The sequence below is a fragment of the Lithobates pipiens genome, unplaced genomic scaffold (genome assembly GCF_037356315.1).
Source record: "Lithobates pipiens isolate NorthernLeopardFrog02 unplaced genomic scaffold, aLitPip1_a1.2 Scaffold_16, whole genome shotgun sequence".
Lineage (NCBI taxonomy): Eukaryota > Metazoa > Chordata > Amphibia > Anura > Ranidae > Lithobates > Lithobates pipiens.
In genome coordinates, this window is record NW_027507748.1 from 601,958,979 (window position 1) to 601,976,786 (window position 17,808).

General features: G+C 45.7%; 1 protein-coding gene across 8 annotated transcripts in view; it reads left to right on the plus strand.

Annotated features, from left to right (window-relative positions):
• The window catches only part of PARP4 (poly(ADP-ribose) polymerase family member 4), a 716,724-nt gene that overhangs the window by 179,453 nt on the left and 519,463 nt on the right, over window positions 1–17,808 (plus strand). For all 8 annotated transcript variants that reach the window (XM_077483981.1, XM_077483982.1, XM_077483983.1 and 5 more), the window contains exon 10: window positions 3,854–4,011. In XM_077483981.1, the coding sequence (XP_077340107.1) occupies window positions 3,854–4,011 (158 nt within the window). The remainder of the gene's footprint in view (window positions 1–3,853; window positions 4,012–17,808) is intronic.

The following is a 17,808-nucleotide window of genomic DNA, read 5'->3' on the forward strand; positions in this document are numbered from 1 at the left end:
TGTTTTGACTATGTTACAGGAAGTGAAAGGAAATATGACACCAATGGCAAAAAATAAACCTACAGGGGTTATAACCCACCTTTACTCTATCAAAAATGGGGGGAGGGGAAGTTTCTTTATCGTACATCACGGGACACAGAGCACTATTCAGAACTATCTGGGTTATATGCTACCTTTAGGTGATTGGACACTGGCAACCAATAACAAGAAGGTTCCTCCCACATAACCCCTCCAATACGGGAATTAGCTCAGTTTTTTTTTTTTTGCCAGTATCTTGAAAGTGATGGTCATGGCTGTTGAAGCTCTTCAAATTCTTCAATAATGTCCCAGTGGGGATGTTGTAATTGGATGGAGGTTTTGGATATAGTTGCAACAAGTTGGCGGGGAGAGTTTTACAGGCTGTGATAGCTGCTTTATGCTGGTTTACAGCTGGTGGCTTGGAGGGAGTACTGTCTTCCTCATTTCGTAAGCAATGTCTTCCAGAAAATGAGGAACAGGGAGCAAGGAAAATAGAGGGCTAAGAGTACCTCATTTAAAGTTAGGAGACCAACCTCATGTAGATGTAGCCTCAGTCTCCCCGGAAAGACCTGTGGCATCTCGCCTGGCTGAGCCATTGCATTTTTCAGGCATTGTGGCCACTACCAATGTTCCTGCCTCGGCTTATGTTACCAAGGATGATTTGGCATCTGCCTTAGCTGGCCTTGAGGACAAAATAGCAGGTATGATTGCCTCTGTAACACAAGGAGAGAAGAAACGTAATAGATCTCCCTCTCCTGAGCCTGACCCCAGTGGTGAATCACTTGAGCATCAGGACTCTTATAGCCAGGCGGGTCCAGGGGATCCAGAGCCGGAGTGGGCAGAGAATTTAGAGGAGGTGGTCACAAAAGATCAGGAAGAAGGAGAGACTGAGGACTCCTCAACAGGGGACACTGGTTCAGAGGAACCATTTTCAGCCTCCCATTCCCAAAAAAATGTTTGTCCAATCTTTGGCAGAGATGGTTTGAGCTGGGTTTAAAGTACCCCCAGTTCAGGAGACTGGACTCTCCTGTTCTACTTTGGGATCCCTGCGGCCTCAGCAAGGTTCCCAAGCATTCCCTGTGCATCCATTATTGGAGCAGGTAATTTACGCAGAATGGGATCATCCTGGTGCCATGGTGATGCCACCATTTCTTCAGTGAAAAAGAGTCTAACCTGTCCAGTGGATAACGCCCAAGTATTCAAGGATCCGGCTGAAATTTTTTTTGACTTCCATTTTTCTAAACCCTAAGTCTAGGGAAGAAAGGTTACTTCACTCGCTTGATGTGGTGAGGGCTATCAGAGTCTACTTAAGTATGTCAGCTCTGTTCCGGAAGACTGACTCCCTTCTTATTCTGCCAGAGGGTCCTAAAAAAGGACAGGCAGCTACTAGTTCAACTATCTCGAGGTGTATTGGCCAGGCTATTATCCAGATGTATGGGTTGTAGCGCAGGGTTCCACCTTGGGATTTAAAGGCACATTCCACTAGAGGGGTTAGTGCATCATGGGCAGTGCGCCCAAAAAGTGTCTATGGCTCAGGTTTGCAAAGCAGCTGCTTGTTCTTCGGTTCATACGTTCACCGGGTTAGGTGGATGTTAGATCTCAAAAGGAGACTGTCTTTGGCCACAGCGTGTTGCAGTCAGCCTTATAGGTCGGGGGCTTGTTGGGACTTGTATTAGCTGTGTCTCCCTCCCCTCTGGTGCATTGCTTTAGGACATCCCAGATAGTTAAGAATAGTGCTCTGTGTCCCGTGATGTACGATAAAGAAAAACTTATTTTTAATACAGCTTACCTGTAAAATCCTTTTCTTGAAGTACATTACGGGACACAGAGGTCCCTCCCCTTTTTTCTGGGATCTTCATTGCTTGCTACAAAACGGTGGTAATTCCCGTATGGGGGAATGGCGGAGGAACCTTCTTGCTATTGGTTGCCGGTGTCCAGTCACCTAAAGGTAGCGTATAACCCAGACAGTTATGAATAGTGCTCTGTGTCCCGTGATGTACTTCAAGCAGGGGCGTAACTAGAAATCACAGGGCCCCATAGCAAAATGTTGTATGCCTCCCTCACCCTCACCCAAGGGCGGATCCAGAGTCTAGTCTCGGGAGGGGCACTGGCATTTTTGGGGGCAATGGCTGATGTTGACGCTTCAATCATCACTGCGCCATTTGTGTTATGGTGTTAGGATGATTGAAACACATTATTTCTATTCTTACATTGTTATAGAAAATGAAATAGTTCAGCTCACCATAATGCAGATCAGTGGGAGCCCGGAGTGTGTCACCTGCCACCGTCGCCTGCCACCAGATGCATATTGTCACACGTTGCAGATTGTCACTTGCCACTTCACCTGCCACGTGTTGCGGATTGTCACTTGCCACGTCACCTGTCACACGTTGCAGATTGTCACTTGCCACACGTTGCAGATTGTCCACTGTCACCTGCCACACATTGCAGATTGTCCACTTGCCACGTCACATGCCACGTGTTGCGGGTTTTCACTTGCCAAGTCACCTGTCACACATTACAAATTGTCCACTTGCCACGTCACCTGCCACCCATTGCTGATTGTCCACTTGTCATATCACCTGCCACAAGTTGCAGATTGTCACTTGCCACATGTTGCAAATTGTCCGCTTGCCATGTCATCTGCCACCCATTGCGGATTGTCCACTAGCCATGTTATCTGCCACAAGTTGTAGATTTTTTGTGAAAATGCAAAGGTTCATAATGGAATCAGTTTGCTCAGTAGTCACTGCACTCCATCAAGGGGACTCTCTGGCGTCCTTAGACATCCAGGATGCATACCTGCAAATACCCATATGCCTTCGGCATCAAAAGTTTCACGATTTGCAGTCGGGGAAGCCCACTACCAGTTTGTGGCTCTCCCTTTTGGTCTGGCATCAGCCTCCCGAGTCTTTACCAAGGTATTGGCTCCAGTTTTGGCGTTGCTGCGGCAACGTGGGATCGCGATCGTGGGATACCTAGCCGATCTCCTCCTGAGGGCATATTCCGCCTCAGAGTTAGAAGAGGATGTGGCGATCACCATGCAGACCCACTGTGTACTAACACAGTGTATGTCACAGTACATGTTGGCATTCATGATTCCCTCAATGAACTGTAGCTCCCCAGTGTCTGCAGCATTCATGCAGCCCCAGACCATGACACTCCCACCACCATCTGGAGGAAGGCACATAGTGATTTTACCACGCCATCCGAGCGGGAAGACAGCAAACTCCCAGTGACCAGTATAAGAGAATGAGTGATAACACCAAATTTAACACACCTGCTCCCCATTCACACCTGAGACTTTGTAACATGAATGAGTCACATGACACCTGGGAGACAAAATGGCTAATTTAGCCCAATTTGGACATTTTCACTTAGGGGTGTACTCACTTTTTGCCAGAGGTTTAGACATTAATGGCTGTGTGTTGAGTTATTTTGAGGGGACAGCAAATTTACACTGTTATACAAGCTGTACACTCCTTACTATACATTGTAGAAAAGTTTTGTCACATTAAAAGATGGAAAAAAAATATTTACAAAAATGTGAGGGGTGTACTCACTTTTGTGAGATACGGTAAATCCTGTATAATAATAACACGAGGATGCCCTTGCACATAAAAGTTAATCATCCATCAACTAACTACTCTCTCTAATAAATATCATACCATAGGGGCATGATCATGGAGTTGTATGCTGGTAGAATATAAAATGTTGGTTATTTGGATAAACCTGGAACTTTACTGTAACCACTGTGGCTGCTTTTAACTCCAGTCTACCACTGTATTATAATGTTTTAAAATTTTTCTTTAATTTTCTTGAAATTTCTTACCAGCTTATAAGAGACATGGTAAACATTAGTGAGACAAACGCAAAACCTCACCCAAGCCCAGTTGGAAAATACCGGGCACTCAAGTGCCGAGTGGAATATGTTGATCCAAACACAGAGGAGTTTCATCGGGTCAAACAGGAGGTTTTGAATAATAATCACAGGTAAGTGATAAGCAGAGCAGCTGTCTGTTTGCAGTAATTTATCATATTTTTTATCTGTGGGCAGTAGGGGTCGACCAATTATGGGTGTGGCCAATTATCGGCGGCCGATATTCACTTTTTTTTTTTTGAAGCATCAGTATCGGTCACAAAACTTACCGATGTTACTGGCCCCGGTACCATTCTTTAGAGTGGATGGTCGACTTTCTTGTATTAACCGATGTGGCTTAGTTGTTGTTACAAGCAGACTCGTAGACTCGTTCACTGCCTGATCCTGCAGCTGAAGGAGGAGAAAGAGGAGAGAACAGCACATAGAAGCAGCGTTTGCCTACATCTGCAACTATGCTATAAGTGAGCACATACAGCCCTAATCTGCGCCGATAGTACCCCATACTGCCCTAACATGCCACCATAATACCCTATACAGCCCTAATCTGCCACCATAATACCCTATACAGACCTAACCTGCCACCCTAATACCCTATACAGCCCTAACCTGCCAACATAATACCCTATACAGCCCTAACCTGGCCCTATAAAAACCTATACAGCCCTAACCTGCCCCTATAATATTGAACAAGTGCAAAACTCTGCGCCAAATAAAATCATATGGTGAAAAAATAACAATGAGCTGCTCCCCTGATTGCACACAGTGGTCAATAGAAATTAGAAATAGATAAGGGGCGCTAGTGGTTTGATATTGGTAATTAGAAACTAATGATATACCATTCACTAAATCACCAAAAAAAGGAAACCAAGAAAAACGTTTGGGGTACTATATAAATTGATAGATGTAGAAATTTGAACTATACAAAACATAGGTGGTGACCCACTTAATAGAAAACAGTGATAATGTAAAAGTCCCAAAAACAAAGGAAACCAAAGCCACAATTGAACGGCAGAGAAAGACCATCTTCTCAATATGTGTGGAATCTTCTATATACAAAGTGGATATTCCTTTCCCAAGTGATCAATGCACCATAGAGTGATAGGTGAATAATCTGCTTACCAAATACCCATGACTCCTTTAATTAAAAAGAGAGTTATACGAGCTTGTGCAGGGATGTGCCTGCTCACATGTAGAAGCTGGAAGTCAATAGGCAACAAATGGTTCTTCCCCGGATGGTTAAACTTGGGACATGGAGAGAACAATGGAAACTTCCATAGTGTAATACAGTTTAATGAAGTTTTAAAACAATAAAAATAAAAACAACTGCAAACATCCCCTACCTTAAGTCTTCTTAAAAAAAAATAACAAGTTTACAAGCAACACTAAATGACCTGGCCTTAGGTCGTGTCGAAAAAGCTCTAAGCTCTATACTATGACAAAGATAACAAGGCCCACTCCCTCCTAGCAAGGAAATTACGAGATCATGCCCATATGTCCGCCCCCCACCAGATTAAAAACAAACTAAACTCCACACTATCCCACCCCAAGGACATTGCGGACACTTTTGCAGAATTTTACAACAATCCCGACATCCCCAGTAACCCCCTTTCCCCCGACCTCCTCCACCGCATGCAACAATATGTTGAACAGAGTGGTGTCCCCTGGCTCCAGGACTCCGACCTAACTGCCTTAAATGCACCTATCACGGAAGAAGAGTTAGAACAAACCATTAAATCCCTACCAGTCCATAAATCCCCAGGCCCAGATGGCCTGCCCTATGAATATTATAAAACCTTCCTCCCCCTTCTACTACCCCGCATGTGCAGATTCTTCAATGCCTTCCTCCGAGACACCCCCGTCCCACCAGACATGCAACGCTCCTTTATCACCCTAATCCCCAAACCAGACAAAGACCCCATCTTTGTGCCAACTACAGGCCTATTTACCTACTGAATTCAGACCTGAAAATTTTCACGAAACTGCTTTCCCTTCGCCTGAACACGGTCCTCCCCTCACTTATTAACAAAGATCAAGTGGGCTTTGTGCCCCTCAGACAAGCAGGAGACAATACCAGGAAGATGATTGACTTAGTGGATGTGGCGAACAGGGAGAACTCGGCCTCCTTGCTACTTAGCCTGGATGCTGAAAAGGCCTTTATGCAGGCGATCCACCATCTTTACTCCAATCCCTCTTCCCAGGTCAAGACCCCCTTTGCCCTTTCCCCCTCCTTCTCTGTGTCTAACGGCACTAGGCAGGGTTGCCCACTCTCACCCCTGCTCTTCTGTGTAGAGCCCTTGGCCGCCTCCATCCGCAATAATCAAGCAATAATCAAGCCATACAAGGGATACCGGTTAGGGACAGAATTTAAGATCTCGCTATTTGCAGATGACATCATCCTCACCCTGACACATCCCAGAATCTCCCTTCCCAACTTACACGTAGAACTCAAGCGCTACGGAGTCCTCTCGGGTTACAAAATAAATACCTCCAAGTCCGCTCATCTGCAGTCCAACTTCCCCTACCATTGGAAAACCACTTCCCTAAAATCACTGCACTCTATACAAAGAGAATACATAGAAGGTACTCTATTTCTGGTATATGACACCTGACGTCCTTCACAATATTTTCCCCGCTACCTCGGACCGATGTTGGAGATGTCAAAAAGAAAGAGGCACTCTATTTCACATATATTGGAACTGCCCACTAATCATTCCCTTCTAGACCAAAGTCTAATTACTGACTCGTCTACTAGACACACAGATACCCCTGACCCTCAGGCATTATCTACTAGAAGCACCTCTGCCAAAACTTTCTAAAATATACAAAAAATTGACACTCCACATTTTGACCGCGCCCCGTTGTCTCATCGCCCTTAACTGGAAAAAGAAACATCCTCCCACCCCCGATGCTCTGTACGCTAGAATCAAAGATGTGGAGCTGATGGAGAAAATGACTGCCAGGATTCGGGCTAGGCTGGAGGCTCATCCTAAAACATGGGAACTCTGGCACCCCCGGGAGGACCCTCCTTCAACAGGTGATATGAACCCATAAGGTGACAACAACTTCCTTTTCCCTCTTTCTATATCCTTTTCTCTCCCTTTTCTGAGAGTATTCTTGTGACTCTCAACAGTTATGAGTTGGCATAGGCTGATTTATTATAGGCCCGCTTTTATAAGACAAGCGAGAGAGATTTTTTTCTCTCTCTCTTTCTCCTTCCAAAGTAATACTATACAAGGACTATAATATGTGCTATTATCAGTCTCTCTGCCTTTTCTTTACTTGCATGGTATGTGATGTAATACTCTTCTTATGTATCACAAAAATACTGAATAAAACGTTATTTCATTACAAAAAATATAAACAAATGGGCGCTTACATTGGTCAGTGCCTGCCTGGCACTGGGGCTGATCGCTTGTCTAGTGTGGATCTCAGTGTGTGAGCCGTCCGCCACCTCTGTGGTCGGCGTGCATTCCACCATGTGAAAACGGCAACCAAAGGACCGGAAATGGGAGGAGATCACATGACCAGGTACCTACTCATTAGTTTCTAATTACCAATTTCAAACCACTATTACTAATTACTACTGCCCCTATAATACCCTATACAGTCCTAACCTGCCCCTATAATACCCTATACAGCCCTAACCTGCCCCTGACAAATGGTTAACTATTTTATAAGCATATTTTTCTCAAATTTTATATGCAGTGTATGTGGTATGTCTTTGTGGAATGATTGCATGATATATATGTTATTTCTCACATTTTGTCCATGAGATAAAAACAGGATTTTTAAAACAGCTTACTTGTAAAATCCTTTTCTTTGATGTACATCAGGGGACAGAGAGCCATAGTACTAACTATGTGGGTTATAGGGCCACTGATAGGTGATGGACACTGGCACGCCCTAAGGCAAGAAGTTTACCCCCTATATAACCCCTCCCACTACTGGGAGTCCTCAGTTTTGTAGCCAAACAATACAAGTGTATACCAAAAAGGGAGGGACCTCTGTGTCCCCTGATGTACAAAGAAAAGGATTTTACAGGTAACTCGTTTTAAAAATCCTGTTTTCTTTTCTTACATCAGGGGACACAGAGCCATAGTACTTGCTATGTGGAAGTCCCAACTGAAGGGAGGGAGACACAACAAAAAACAGGAGGCCAGAGGGCTTATACTGCAGCCTGCAGTATACTGCGCCCAAAGACAATATCCTCATGACCTTTAATATTATTTTGATAAAATCTGATAAACGTATGAACCGATGACCCAGTCGCGGCCTTACAGATCTGAGCCATAGAGGCCTGATGATGCACCACCCAAGAGGCACTAATCGCCCTGGATGAGTGTGCTCTAACATGAGAAGGAAGAATTTTCTTCTTTAAGTTGAAGCTTGAACAATCACTTGAATGAATTTGGAAAATAGTGGATTTTGATGCTGCCTGTCCACATTTTGGACCCTCTGGCAGAACAAACAAAACATGTGTTTTGCGAATCTGAGCGGTCGCCTTTAAATAGACTGATCGCTCTTACTACATCAAGGGAATGTAGTGCCTTCTCTTCCCTAGATTGAGGCTCTGGGAGAAAGAAGGAAGAATAATATCGTAGTTTAACCACCTTCAGACCGGACCATTTTGCTGGTAAATGACCAGAGGTCTTTTTACAATTTGGCACTGCGCTGCTTTAACTGGTAATTGCGCGGTCATGCAATGTTGTACCCAAACAAAATTTCCGTCCTTTTCTTCCCACAAATAGAGCTTTCTTTTGATGGTATTTGATTGCCTCTGCGATTTTTATTTTTTGCGATATAAACGTAAAAAGACCGCAAATTTTGAAAAAAAATGATATTTTCTACTTTTTGTTATTAGAAAAATCCAATAAACTCAATTTTAGTCATACATTTAGGCCAAAATGTATTCAGCCACATGTCTTTGGTAAAAAAAAAGTCAATAATTGTATATTTATTGGTTTGCGCAAAAGTTGTCACATCTACAAACTAAGGTACGTTTTCTGGAATTTACGCAGCTTTTAGTTTACGACTGCATTTCTCATCTAATTTCTTGAGGTGCTAAAATGGCAGGGCAGTACAAAACCCCCCCAAATGACCCCATTTTGGAAAGTAGACACCCTAAGGAAATTGATAAGTGGCATGTTGAGCCCATTGAATATTTTATTTTTATGCCTCAAGCGATTGAATAATGACAAAAAATAATTTTTTTTTTTTTTTTTACACAAAGTTGTCACTAAATGATATATTGCTCACACATGCTATGGGCATATGTGAAATGACACCCCAAAATAAATTCTGCTGCTTCTCCTGAGTACGGGGATACCACATATGTGGGACTTTTTGGGAGCCTAGCCGCGTACGGGGCCCCGAAAACCAAGCACCGCCTTCAGGCTTTCTAAGGGCGTTACAGTTTTGAAGGCCATAAAATGCCAAGATGGCACAAACCCCCCCCAAATGACCCCATTTTGGAAAGTAGACACCCCTAAATTTAGGGGTACACTAGTGAGACTAGGTAATAAATGGCGGGTGCCCTGAAACTATAAAAAAAATAACTAACCAACCAGCGTCACCTGTAACAGTTATATGGTGATCACTGGTGAAAGGGTTAACTAGGGGGCAATCAGGGGGCTTTATGCGGTAGTATATGGGGGTCCCTGGCGCTATAAAAAGCTGCGGCGAACCTAAATACCTACCTGCCTAACTAGCGTCACCTGTGACACTAATACAGTGATCAGAAAAACGATCGCTTATTAGGCTGGGTTCACACTGGAGCGATGTGGGAACGCCACGAATGCGCGGCGGGTTCCCGCATCGCATGCCTCCCGGCGGCAGTTCACACTGCCCTATGCGAACTGCTGGGAGTGTCAGTGAAATGTTAATGACACCCCCAGATCAGTTCGCATATCGCAGTGCGATCTGCAAACTCGGATCGCATGGTGTGAACACCCATGCGATCCGATTCTGCTGCGGACCAAAAAAAGGGTCCCGTGCGAGTTTGCGGCGGGTGCGGCAGGTGCGACACGAATTCAGCCATACTATCTGTATGGCTGAACTCGAATCGCACAGAGATCGGATGTGATTTGCACTGCAGTGCGGTGCGAATCACATCCGTTCTCATAAACCGCTGCAATGTGAACCCAGCCTTAGTGACACTGGCGACGGGGGGTGATCACGGGGTTAAACCTTTATTGGGGGGGTTAGGGGGGTACCTTAGAACTAAAGGGGGCTAACCCTAACTGCCCTAACAGTTATTACAGTCACAAATGACACCCGCCGGGTGATCAGGGGGTTAAACCTTTATTAGGTAATAAATGGCGGGTGCCCTGAAACTATAAAAAAATAACTAACCAACCAGCGTCACCTGTAACAGTTATATGGTGATCACTGGTGAAAGGGTTAACTAGGGGGAAATCAGGGGGCTTTATGCGGTAGTATATGGGGGTCCCTGGCGCTATAAAAAGCTGCGGCGAACCTAAATACCTACCTGCCTAACTAGCGTCACCTGTGACACTAATACAGCGATCAGAAAAATGATCGCTTATTAGGCTGGGTTCACACTGGAGCGATGCGGGAACGCCACGAATCCGCGGCGGGTTCCCGCATCGCATGCCTCCCGGCAGCAGTTCACACTGCCCTATGCGAACTGCTGGGAGTGTCAGTGAAATGTTAATGACACCCCCAGATCAGTTCGCATATCGCAGTGCGATCTGCAAACTCGGATCGCATGGTGTGAACACCCATGCGATCCGATTCTGCTGCGGGCCAAAAAAAGGGTCCCGTGCGAATTTGCGGCGGGTGCGGCGGGTGCGACACGAATTCAGCCATACTATCTGTATGGCTGAACTCGAATCGCACAGAGATCGGATGTGATTTGCACTGCAGTGCGGTGCGAATCACATTCGTTCTCATAAACCGCTGCAATGTGAACCCAGCCTTCGTGATACTGGCGAGGGGGGGTGATCACGGGGTTAAACCTTTATTGGGGGGGTTAGGGGGGCACATTAGAACTAAAGGGGGCTAGCCCTAACTGCCCTAACAGTTATTACAGTCACAAATGACACCAATGCAAAAAAAAAAAAGCAATTGGTGTCACTGTGACTGGGGGGGCAGGGGTAATTGGGGGGTGATCGGGGGGTAAAGGGGGGGTGTGAGTGTGCCTGGCATGTTCTACTGTGTAGTGTAGTGCTTGTGCAACTCACCGATGCTCTCTCCTCGGTGCCGGAACGAAAAATACCGACACGGAGGAGAGAATACATCACTTCCTCTCCTGTGTTTACATTACAGGAGAGGAAGTGATGTCACGGGACATTTTCATTCGTCGGGAGCGATCGCGAGGGGGTGGCCATGAATGAATGGCCGTCCCCTCGTCCGGGATCGCTCCCGAACGAATACCGACCGCCGCAGGCACCGGGCGGGGGCCCGATCGGGCCCCCGACCCGCGGGCAGGCAAGGACGTACATGTAAGCCCTTATGCCTGCCCGTGCCATTCTGTCGACGTACATCGTCGTGCGGCGGTCGGCAAGTGGTTAAATGAAAACCTGTTACCACTTTTGATTGGAATTCAGGATGAGGGCATAACCACCTCATCCTTATGCATGATCAAATATGGCTCTTTACAAGACAGAGCTGCTAGTTCCGATACTCTTCTAGCAGAAGAAATGGCAATTCGATTATCTTTCTTGTCAAAAAGGACCAAGGCAATTTCTTGTAAAGGCTCAAACTGCTGATTCAGCAAAGCTCATAAGACCAAATTCAAATCTCAAGGATTAGAGGTGCCTTGATAGGGGGATTAATCCATATTACCCCCTGAATCAGATACACACCAAGATTGGGAAGCAAGGGGCCATTGAAAAGGAAACACTGACAAGGCCTGGATCTGGCCCTTGATGGAAGTCGAGGCCAACTTAATTTCAGACCCATTTACAGGAAATCAAGGATCCTGCCTATGACATACTTCCTGGGGTGCCAAGCCCTGGATCCACACCAAGAAACATATGCCTTCCAGACTCCATAGTAAATGATTCTGGAAGCCGGCTTCCTGGCATTAATCAAAATAGACACTACCTGAAGGAGATCACCCACGATCCTTTTATAAAGTAGGATTCAACAGTCAAACCTGTTACATTTTTCATCCCCAAGGTAGGATGGAATACCGGACCTTGTGCGAGAAGGTCTGGCTATAATGGCAGAGTCCAAAGGACTCCTACTGCCATCTTTATGATCTCGGTAAATCAAGATCTTCTGGGGCCCGCCGGGGCCACCAGAATCACCTCCTTTTGTTCCTGCTTGAATCTGCGGAGAAGTCGCGGAAGTAGCAGAACTGGAGGAAATGCATAGATCAGTAAAAAACTGATCCCATGGGAGGACTAATGCGTCTGTTCTGCCTGCTAGCGGATCCCTTGTTCCCGACACAAGGTTGTCGACTTTGTTGTTGAATCTGGAAGCGAATAGGTCCATGTCTGGAACACCCCATTTCTGACATAGCTCTAGGAAGATGTCGGGGCGAAGAGACCATTTTCCCGCAAATAATTGTTGGCGACTCAAGTAGTCCATCTGCCAACTCTCTATTCCTGGAATTAAATTTGCCGACAGGCAAGGAATGTTGTGTTCTGCCCAAGCTAGAACATTATTCACCTCTTTTTGGGCTGCACAACTTCTCGTGCCCCCCTGGTGATTGACGTAACCCACAGCCGTGGCCTTGTCGGACTGAATCCTGACAGGACAGTCCCTTAGTCTGGCCCGACGTACTGCCCAAATATTCCAAAATGTTGATTGGCAAGGTCCTCTAACCTGGACCATCTCCCCTGGACAGAATCTTCTTTCCGGGCTGCTCCCCAGCCTAGAAGGCTGGCATCTGTTTACGCTTTCCAGATACAGGTAGAAAAGATTTTCCCTTTTGCTGGATAAAAAACACCAATTTAGGCTCTGACTTACGTCGGGAGCCAAGCGGATTTGGGAAAGAATGAAGGCCTTAATCCTTTTATTCCAGGCCGAAAGGATGGTATTTTGAAGCAGTCCTGAGTGAATACTGTGCGTAAGGGATTTCCTCGAAGGAGGCCACTATTTCCCCGAACAATCTCCTGCCCAGCCGAATGGAAGGATTTTTCTTTGTTTTGATAAGTTGAATTAGTTCTACAATGGAACTGATTTTCGTCTGGGGTAAGAATACCTTCTTCTGTACGGTATCCATAACCAGCCCCAGTATTGTAATCTCCTTGATGGTTTTAAGGAGGATTTTTCTAGGTTGAGTATCCAACCCAGAGATTCTGCGATCAGACTCTGGTTTAAACCTGAGTCTGAATGATATATTAAAGGTAGATCATCTAAATAGGCTAGGACCATTATGCCTTGAGCCCTTAATCTGGCTAAAGGAGGTGCCAAAATATTTCTGAACACCCGTGGTGCTGTGGCAGGGCCACAACTAAAATTATGATTTTATATTTGAAAGTGCAGAAATTTCTGGTGAGCGGGAAAATTTTGCACATGGAGATATGCATCTTTGATATCGATTAAAGCCAAAAATTTCCCTCCTTGCAGGATGGACACAACCAATTGGATTGTGCGAAAGGATCGGGTGTTTAAGTGCTGATTCAGATCTTTGAGATCTAGAATGGGTCTTACCACTCCGTTTGGTTCTGGAACCGTGAAAGGTTTGAATCAAACCCTGTGCCCTGTTCCACTAAGGGAACCTTTGATATCTCCCACTGGCATAATAGATGATCCAGAGCCAGAAAGAGACTACTTTTTCTCTGGATCCTTGGGAACATTTTCCCTTAGAGAAAACAAGGAGACGGAAACTCTCAGAACTCCAGTCGTAACCTAGAGAAAAAACTGCAGAAGCAACCCATCTGTCTTAACATTGTTCCTGCCAGATCTTGAGAATTGCAGGAGCCTTCCCCCCACCCGAACGAGCGGGGGCTCCCTTTCATGAGGAGGCTTTAGCATTTTGCTTTGTGGGCTTTCTGCCCCAAGATCTCTTCTGACCCTTGGGGACTTGCCCTTGAACCTGACAGTTGAGGCCGTCGAGACTGCCTAGAGGCTGATGCCCCTGGCACAGGAGAGGCAGCAAGATTAAAGGAGAAATATTTGAACTTCTTTACTAGTAAAAGAGAGATTTTTCCATTAGGGATCCTTTGGATGTACTTATCCAGATCATCTCTAAATAGCCGTTCACCATGAAAGGGAAAACTGGCTTCGGTTGACCAATTTTTCAGCCACAGAACTCACAAATGCACTAGTCCAAGCATAAGCCATGAGGCTTAAATGATAGTCTTTCATAACATCTACGGTGAAACATAGTGCGTCTGATACACCAGCCCATTGCTGGGCCTACTGATCAGGCAGAATTTTAAGTATCTCCACAAACTGTTCCTCAATGGACTGAGATACACCATTACGCAAGAACCGGCTGCGCTACTGAACTTGCTAAAGACCTATTGTTTTTAGAAAGAAGTTCCAACTTTTTATCTGTTGAATCCTTTAACATCAGTGCATTATCCATTGGACATGTGCGATTCTTGCTCACTGAGGTGATTGCAGCATCAATTGCTGGAACCCCCCATTTTCTTTAATAGAAATCCTCTTCCATACGATAAATTGTGGAGAATTTCTTGGGAGGATAATATTGTTTATCCAGATGTTCCCATTCAGAATACATAAGCGTTTTTTAGCCATGCATGAATAGGGAAAAACATCCCCAGATGGGGGAGGTTCTAATGAACAAAATTAGAGGTAGGTTCCTCAAGATCCTGCGCTGCAGGCAGCAAAAAGGTTGAATGAGGGAGTACACAAGCAACCTGTCTTGTGATGCTACTCTTCCATATTAAGATCCTCAGAAGAGGATAAATAAGTATCTTCCAAATATTTGGGAAGATCTATCTGATCCCCAGCCTCCTGCACCTCAATAAGAGGGTCCTAAGCACTAGATGGAAATCTGCTATATTTAGCCACACTATGGAGAGGACACCATAGCATCAATCTTCTTTCCAAATTACAAATGGTAGAAGAAAAAACCTCTTGTATGATATATACAGAGACTGAAGCGTTTATGCAACAACAGTTTCCCCTGATGGCTCAATCTGACCAGCCGCATCCCTCTCGGAGGAGGATGACATTCTTTTGGAAATAGATTTAGTTTATAGTGAAAACCCTTCATCCCTTTAGAACCCTTAGAGGAGTTCCTGGTCCCGTTACCACTCATAGCCTGAAGCATAAAACAGAGGCACTACCAGCAAAAGAATGTACACTGCTAGGCTATAGTCCAGCACCATTAGCTGCTATTAATCCTAGCCTGGTAAAGTATAACGTGTCAAAGGGAAATGCCTGTGTTACTAACATGAACAAGTCATCCTCCTGCTCTGTCCCTCCACAGCCAGCAGCTACACATACACAGCTCTTTAACACTTCCTCCATGTGTGGTCAGTGTCTCATGCTATTAGCCACGCCCCCACGTGAATTACACCCCCCTCCTTTCCTTTCAAAGGAAAGAGTTTCCGCACGACTGGCGGCTCAGGCGTCCTATAAAAACAGCAGACATGGTGGCGGGGGGTAAATCCTCCGCTGAGCGGCCACGCGTTCTGTCCCCTTTAAAAAAAAAAAAGGAAACTGCTTTTATATCAATCCCCCAAAGGGTAAAAGGATCAATACTGGGGGCACAGGAGCAGAACCAGACCCCCCTGTCTTACCGGAGGATCTGTTGTGGCCGGAGGAGAGGAGAAAATTAAAGGCTTCTGCACTGTTTCCAGCATCAGGTCAGTGCATGCTCATTACAGCCCCCAGTGGTGACACATAGGCATGACAAAATTATACATAGAAGGAGAAATTCCTGAGAAAATCTCCCTTACCTTTTCCTCACAGCAGGATTATTGGAGATAAAAACCCCAATCTTCACCGTTCACGATGGGCTCCGAGACCTTTAGGAAACCTTCAGGAACAGGGGAACCTCAGGTTACCCACAATCCTGGACCTGCGACAGCACCCTGCCCATAAAAACTTTATGGCCTTACTACCAAAAAGTACTGGATCCCATGGTCTAGCTCTCTAAAGAGAAGTGTTCACAAGTAAAACCTAGTTTCTTCGGACATGAGACCAGGGTACCATCCATTTAGCCCATGAAAGGACATCAGAACGGATCCGGTCAGCATGGCTAGCCCCAGCAGGGAAGCTTCCGGTGGAGCTCAGCACAGCACATCTTTACTCATGACCAATACTTTAGACACTGGCGAAAAAAATGAGGACTCCCAGTAGTGGGAGGGGTTATATAGGGAGTACACTTCTTGCCTTAGGGTGTTCCAGTGTCCATCACCTATCAGTGGCCCTATAACCCACATAGTAAGTACTATGGCTCTGTGTCCCCCGATGAAAGAAAAGAAAAAAAGATACTACTTTAGTATTTTTTGGATATGACTGCCAAATGTTAAGAAGATAAGATGATAAGATGTGTGATGTAGAGTGCAGAGTTCAAGAGTGCGCTATGTACAAAGTCCAGGAGTGCAGCGTTCAGAAGTGTGCTATGTATACAGTGCAGAGATCAGGAGTGTGCTGCATATACAGCACAGAGATCAGGAGTGTGCTGCATATAGAGCACAGAGATCAGGAGTGTTCTACATACACAGCGCAGCGATCAGGAGTGCGCTACATGCACAGCGCAGCGATCAGGAGTGCGCTACATGCACAGCGCAGCGATCAGGAGTGCGCTACATGCACAGCGCAGCGATCAGGAGTGCGCTACATACACAGCGCAGCGATCAGGAGTGTGCTACATATACAGTGCAGAGATCAGGAATGCGCTATGTACACAGTACAGAGATCTGGAGTGCCCTACGTACACAGTGCAGAGATCAGGCGCACACTATATGTACACCATACAGAGTGTAACATTCAGGCATGTACTATATAGGGTGAAGAGTTGTGAATCAGTCGATTCTCTTCAAAAGATTGCATTTGCTGATGGTACTGACCACCAAACCCAATAGGGGATATAATTTACACTAACATAGAGAGATAATACAGAGAGAAAGTTCACATTACTTTTACTGAGATTTAGGACTCTTGCACACAGATGGCTTAGCCCATTCAGTGTAATTGCAGCCCAGGTGCAATGTGCAGCCCGTCACTGACATGAACAGTTGTACGCTGCTGTACTCATGTTTATGATTACTGTATAGAGTAAGGCCGGGTTTACACTGGTGCGACAAATGCTCTGACATTGAGAGCTCATGTCGCATGACGTGTGAATATAAATGTTTCTCTATGGGAGCCGCCTTAACTGGTCCGACACAAGTCGGTCCAACTTTGAAAATGCTCCCTGTACTACTTTGATCCTGCTTCAGCCCATTGAATATCATTGAAGTCGGATTACCGTCTTGCCTGATCTGACTTTGGCATGCAACTTGTGCTCTGATGATCTTGAGGGGGAACTGCAGGTCAAATTTTAAAAAACCGGCATGGGTTCCTCCTCCAAGAGCATACCAGGCCCTTCGGTCTGATATGGATTTTAAGGGGAACCCCCATGCCGAAAAAATAGTGTGGCGGTGGGCCCCCCCAAAATCCATACCAGACCCTTATCTGAGCGTGCAACCTGGCTGGTCAGAAAAGGGGGTGAGGACGAGCGAGCACCCCCCTCCTGAACTATACCAGGCCGCATGTCCTCAACATGGGGGGGGTTGGTGCCTTGGGGCAGGGGGCGCACCCCAAAGCACCTTGTTCCCATGTTGATGAGGACAACATGGTGACAAAACTGGAGACAGTGTCTTCAGTTTGGGCACTGTCCCTGGAAACCGGGGGAGGTCTGGTCACCCTAGCATACACATTACAGACCATACAATCTGTGTACAGGCAGATTTTGATTTACTGAAACTATGACTAGAGGACCTACCCAATTTATCCATTATATTTCATATGCAATG